This window comes from Bombus terrestris, chromosome 2 (assembly GCF_910591885.1).
Source record: "Bombus terrestris chromosome 2, iyBomTerr1.2, whole genome shotgun sequence".
In the NCBI taxonomy this organism is placed as follows: Eukaryota; Metazoa; Arthropoda; class Insecta; order Hymenoptera; family Apidae; genus Bombus; species Bombus terrestris.
In genome coordinates, this window is record NC_063270.1 from 11,782,714 (window position 1) to 11,789,226 (window position 6,513).

The 6,513-nt window shown below is 40.7% G+C and overlaps 1 protein-coding gene across 1 annotated transcript; it reads left to right on the plus strand.

Moving 5' to 3' along the window:
- The first annotated feature begins 1,142 nt into the window (after nucleotides 1-1,142).
- On the plus strand, nucleotides 1,143-5,665 carry LOC100643071. The gene is made up of 2 exons (XM_003393922.4): nucleotides 1,143-1,779; nucleotides 4,960-5,665. Exons 1-2 carry the CDS (start codon nucleotides 1,494-1,496, stop codon nucleotides 5,094-5,096), a joined length of 423 nt encoding a protein of 140 aa, XP_003393970.2. The 5' UTR covers nucleotides 1,143-1,493; the 3' UTR covers nucleotides 5,097-5,665.
- The last annotated feature ends 848 nt before the right edge of the window (nucleotides 5,666-6,513 follow it).

Genomic DNA, 6,513 nt, shown 5'->3' on the forward strand with positions numbered 1-6,513 from the left:
ATCAAGGATAACACCTTGTACTGAAATGAAATTACGACCTTGAACGAATTTGCTGACATTCACAATGCGCCATGCAAAACTCGAACCCCTATCGCGTTGCGTACAGTGACACAATGTTAGTTTCAAAATTCTACAAATCGGCTATAAAAACAAGATATTCTGTTGAAGGAAAAAATTGCGAACGGTGTAATTAAAATTGAACGATCATCGAGGATTTGCATTTGATCGACGTCGGGTTGTATCGTAATCATTGCTGTGAAAAAGAAAAAATAATCGCAATGACGCGATGGTCAATTTTCAACACGAAACTTGTTCCTACATCGGCTCTCCCTCTTTTTCTGTCTGGTCCACCTGCTTTCGAACGATCGTCTTTTTTTCCTTTCATCGCAGAACGCTCGGCTTCCCGCGAAAATACATAGTACGTATTTTTAACAATCGGTCGACTCACCCTTCGAATTCATAAATTATCAAATAATTGGCAAGCTCGGACGCAACTTTTTATTTGTATCACAAAACCTATTTCTTTTCGTCAAGCTGTAAATTATCAAAACGCACGACTAATCTACGAAGATAAATATCATTTGGAATAGCTTAGACATTGATTCTATCAACTATTAACTCTCGATCTTATTGGTTCAAATAACTATATTTTTGACATTGCCAAAAGTATAAGCTAAGAAATTGGCTAAATAAATGTGGTATCTTTTATTTCCACGCGCGAAGAATCGCGATGATAAAAAGCTGAGAATGATTTAGAGAGGAGGAACTGCGGCACACACTCGTATAGGAGAGTATTCCGCGCGATCGTGATCGCTCTATACGTCGTGCTACTTAGAAAAAAATAAAAGGTAGGCTTCATGGCGCGAGCCTCGTCCCTTCTCTGACCAAAATCGCTTAGCATAATCCGTTGGACGGTTCGAGGGACGAAAGTGCGAGGGAGACGGAGGAACGAGAAGAAAAGCGTGATTGGTAAGTTGGAAAAGGCGAGGACATATTAATAAAAGAAGGATGGAATGATAGTGAATGCGCGCCATTTTTACTGCGCATCCACATTGGCGCACCAATCAGATTTGAATCCTGGAAGTCGGTGGAAGGGCACCGGACCTCGTGGCTTCGGCAAACGGTGGGCTCGAAAGAAGCTTCCTTGCCTTGAAGATTCAACCAGAACGAGTCTGACCGTCGAACGGTGAAGACTAGAAGTTGCTTATTAAGTTCGGTTCTCGTGACTTTGTAAGAAAGATAGCGGCGAATTTTCGAGAAAACTTGACAGAAAAGTGGAGGAAAACTCATCGTAACATAAAAAGAATAATTCTTCGAGGAACGCTGAGCGTATGAAAACGAAGAAAACGGACCTGCACACCTTCGAATTTATCTGCAAAATAGGAAATTCGTCAAGACGTTCGAATTTCTGAAGCGGAGAGCCGAGGATCAGAACAAAAGTGTTTCCTTGCAAGTTGATAATCCGATTTATAAAAACAGAAGACGTCTTCGAGATGCTGGTAGCTTCGATTTGTCGCGAAGTTCACTTCACAGTGTTGTCCAGTACTACGATGGCCTCGCGCGTACCACGTTGCCTGTTCGGTAAGCCGAATTCAAGGGAAACCGTGGAAATGCTACACGAGGCGCTCGATGCGGAAAGAAGCAAATTCGCAAAACGATGGGGCGTCGATCCTCGATCCGAAGACAAGGAGAACAACTACCAGAGGAAACACAACGACAAGTACGAACAATCGCCGAAAAAACGGAGCAATCCGTACTCCAGACAAACCAGCATGCACGGTGAGTACGGATTTTTCGACAATTTTCTTTGTTCCAATAACGAAGTAAATGGTTTCTTGGTAGTACGTGATGCATCGAGCGTGACTCAGCATTACCTGAAAATTTCATGGAGTTTTATAAGTTTTCTATAAATGGTAACAAGTTCTAACTGAAAGTATCCTTTTTTTCAATATTTCTGACAGAAACCAACAAAAAGTTCGTTTAGAACTGATCATATAGAGAGAATTTCTTTGTTTTTAATATCAATTAGTTTACCAAGTAATTCAATAATTATAAATTTTCTAGTGGAGTAGAATAATGATTCTGAAATAACATTTTGAACGAGAAACGTGTATAACTTGATGTATCTGATGGGATATCCACGAAATGGAAATGAATTTGATAAGCTTGTTGGTACGGTGGTAAGAGCATCGTAGATTTTTGGCGGGAAAGCGACAGCGTTTGGCGAGGAAAGGGAAGGTAGAAGCGCAAGCGCAGGCCGGTCGCGTGGCTTCGACCTGTTTTCTTAGTCTAGCCTCGCTCCGCGTCTCTTCCGCCTTCTCTCTCCCTCCATCTTCTGATCCTCTCAAGCTTCTGGTTTTACGCGACTATCCAGAAACTTTCGACCCTGTCGGCTAACCACTATCGCTTTCCAAAATTACAAACCCACCAGCGTAGTTGGCCCTCTGGATCTTTTCTTCCTCTCTTACACACACACATACACACGTGCGCGCGCGCATCCACGATACCGCCTCCCTATTAACATATAGCTCGTGCATCTTTTCGTACGTCAGAGACGTGTACCGTCTCGTTCACCACAATCTTTGTTCGGTTAATTCGCGTTGCGGTTCAATTGGTCGATGGAACACGTTTCCCGACTGCATTGCTAACAACTGACGCAAAAGTTGGAATGACGAATCGTTATAAATAAGAAAGCGATGTGCAAGCGGATAGAAGGTCTAGAAAGTGTTCTCATAGGTTATCGAATGAATCACGCCGATGAGTCACGCATTTTTGAAGGCAGACGAAATACCTGTAGGGTCCCCTGACTCATCGAAGGGCTCCAGTTTTCAAGGAGTAAGACGAACTTACGATCGCATTCCTTGGATTCTTTGGACCTAAGCGTACCTTGGAGTAGTTTTATCATATACGTCAACGGTCGCTCGCTGCACAATGGATATCATGCAATGTCGGCCAAGTGCATATTTCACGTGCGACCATTCGTCACTAATACTTTTACTTTAATTACTTGTTTAACTTTATTTGCTTGATTAATTCTCTATTCACTGTAGCTTTTATAAACAAGATATACAGGACATTCTTACCCGATTGATACGAACACGAAGTATTTACACGTTGGATATTTTACAGAAGTACCATCGTGCGTGATAACAAGTCGCTGTATTATTCTTTGACCCAAAGTATACAAGGAGAACCGTGAAAAGTCAACGAAGCGAAACACTACAACAAACCCTTTCCCACTAACACCTGTTAACCTCCGCTACACCGCTGCGACGACTTCGGCGTCTTTTCCCACGATTAAATCAGACCCGCGAACACGCGATACCAACGGGACCTTTCGAAGGTCGTATACCACCTGTCGCAATACCCGGCTCCTTACGATTGCATTTGCATTTCCTTTATCCATCCGTTTCTCGTTACGACTATAAAGAGCAGCAATGCAGGTTAAGATATTCCCTTACTTCTTCCCTTCTTTCTCCTGATATGCGTACGGACCAACCAATCAAAAACTTTAAGCGTCGTCTATGATCTCCGAGAATTGTGACGCGTTTCGAATAAAGAGAAGGGAGATTTAGGTATGTTCTTTAGAGAATCCAAAGGAAACTGACCTCCTTTTGAAATCCTCGGGTGGAAATTCTTCGTTCGATTGAGAAACTCTCCAGAAGGAAGGAGGGTGTACATCGAGGATCCACGCACAAAGGTAATCCCGATCTTTGTTCCCAAATCTTGCTCGGAACATATGGACAGATAGACGTTGGCCTCCGCGAAAATACGCAGTCGTAGGATATTTTGTAGATTGGTTAGGCGAGGAAACAGATGTTGACGGACGAAATTCTCGACGGAATTCAAGCCAGAGGAGAGAAACTAGAGGACGTTAGTTAAGGAAGCTTGGTTTCGCACGCCATATGGCAAACCAGTGCGAAAAGGGAGGACGAGAGAAAGGATTGTGATGTCCTCGACACATGGCCGCTCCTTCGATTTATTCCATCTCTTGCACTTGTCATTATCGCATAGAATCAAGTCCCTTAGTTTGTACACTGTTAATATCGTTGATAATAATTGTCCCGCTGTTATGTTACTTGATACTCGTTTCCCCGATTACTATCTTTTTCAATCATCGAGTAAAATTACGTTTCTTGATTTTGAGATTGTCGACATCGTTGATAATAGTTTCAAGTCTAACCTATTTTATCTTTCAATTCTCTGATTGCAATTGATACTTTCGATCTCAATTCTCAAACAGAATTAAGTGCCTTCATTTTAGGATTGAATCGATATCCTTGACAATTGTCTCGTTTTTAGTTTTAGTTAGTTCTTTTTACTATTTTCAATTTGAATTATCGAATAAAATCAAGTTCGCTAAGTATGTTCCTAAGTTCAATCGATTTTCGTTTCCTTAGTCCTGATTGTTTCTCAATTTTGTTAAAAAAGAAAAAGATTAAAAAGAAAGAATACAAAGAAGAAATTGTCAGCGTGACACCATTAACGCGAAATCGTACCTGCTGGGCAAAGAAAAGACAAGAGATTGAGTAAAAAAAGGAAACAGCAAGGGTGCTCAGGTGACTACCTGATCAAAAATAGGGTGTCCACAAGACGTTTTGTTCGTCCGTGGCTTTTGTTGTGGAAATTTTTGTGCTTCTTACGTGGTGTGTTCCCCATACTACGTTAAACTACGTCGCAATAAACTGAACCCTCCAGCTTTACAAGTGTGTCGTTCTACTGCTCTTCGACGAAACCTTACGACTTATCTTCGAACAAAGATATGGCAACGGTTTTTATTTCAAATTTCCCATTCCTCTTTCTTTTTACGGTAAACTACAGACTAGACTAGCGAAACTACACACGAGTTAATTCCTAAATTTATTATGCATCGAGCAACGCATGTATCGTACTTTAAATTTCAATTAATCGCAAAATGTGCATACTAATCTATAACTTGACCCATTTTGCTTATTGCAGATTATTGGCGAGCTCGAAAGGTATGCGAGGTGAATAAGAAGCCTCTTGCTTCATCGGTAGATGCTTCGAAGCAACAAAACGAAGCGTCGAAGACGTCGAAGACGATGAAATCATCGAAAAAGGCGGCACAAAACTGAGAAAACGAGCTTGTATTTAATTGCAGCTACTTCATCGTGACGAGAGCGTCGCGGATCCTGTATATTTATTTGTCATCGCTCTTCCCTGATACCGTCGTCATTGTAAATTAACTGATCGTCGACGTTGTCCTCGTTAGTATTAATTGCCAATTGTTAAGCATGTTATTTCTGTAAATAATTCGTCGGGTGATATATATGGAGGTTTGGATGAGCTCGCCATGGTAGATGTTTTGACTTAGACGAGATAGAAAAATTCTTTCGTCGTAGTCAAAACACAAGATTATCGTTAATGGAGATATAATGACGTCTGTAATGACAAACGTTCTTTAACTCAATCGCAGAGTGAGCCATCGAAAGCCTGATTCGGTTGATTCTTCGATGAATCAACAATGCAGCGCCTCCAAAGAATAACTGAATATGAAAGAGTTGAAAACTCCATGTTGTTTGATCTCGTCTTCCGAGATACTGAAGTCCTAACTATATCTGAATAATTAAAAATATAAAAAACTCTAGTCATCTAGTCATTTAAGGAAAATTAAATAATAAACGATCGTGCTTTCGTACATTTCCGCTGTGTGTATTCATTTATCCCCTTCCTCGTAATTAAATTAGAATTCTAAATGAAACGTCCGTTGATCGTATGTAATTGTTGGGTATTCAACGCACGAGAGTCAAATGGAATCATCGAAAATTAGGCAGCTGAGGAATACGAATGCTAGTTTGTAACGAACATTTTGTAACATTCACCTGGATTCTAACCATGACGGCACGCCGCGATGCACGCATACACGGTAAATTATAGGGTGGCACAAAATAATGATCACAAACGTTACCAAGTAGAATTTAAAATTTTAATAAAAATAACCTGTAATTCCTACGCGTAAAATATGAATAACCTCGTCTACATTATTATTAATCGTATTGTACATCATGAAAAAATAAGACAAAAAACGATCAAACAGAAGAAGAATGACGACTGCCGCACGATTTTTTTGGTAGACCCTGTGTAGGTGCGTGTCGGAGCATTTACTTATCTTTGACGTGCTATGAACATGGGGGGTGGCAGAACACGGTATACATATATATGGTTAATTATAATGCGTGATGCACCATAGGGTCTTCTACCATGGGGGAACCTTACGAAGGGAAGCAGCTGGTTCGTGCTTTTAATGGCTGTCATCCTAGCTGGTCATTTCGATAATGGTAACTAATACGGCTGGTTCCTGTGGTCTGTACTTACAATCCTGTTAAATCGAATATCGGTCGAAAGCTCGGGTCGATCTAATGATTTCCGAACCGTAACGACATCCAACGTACACTGCCAACGTCTAATAATTTCCTATTTTCAATATTTAGTATATTTTCACGCATACGCCGATATTGTTTATGTTTAGCGTTAAATATGATTGATATTAAG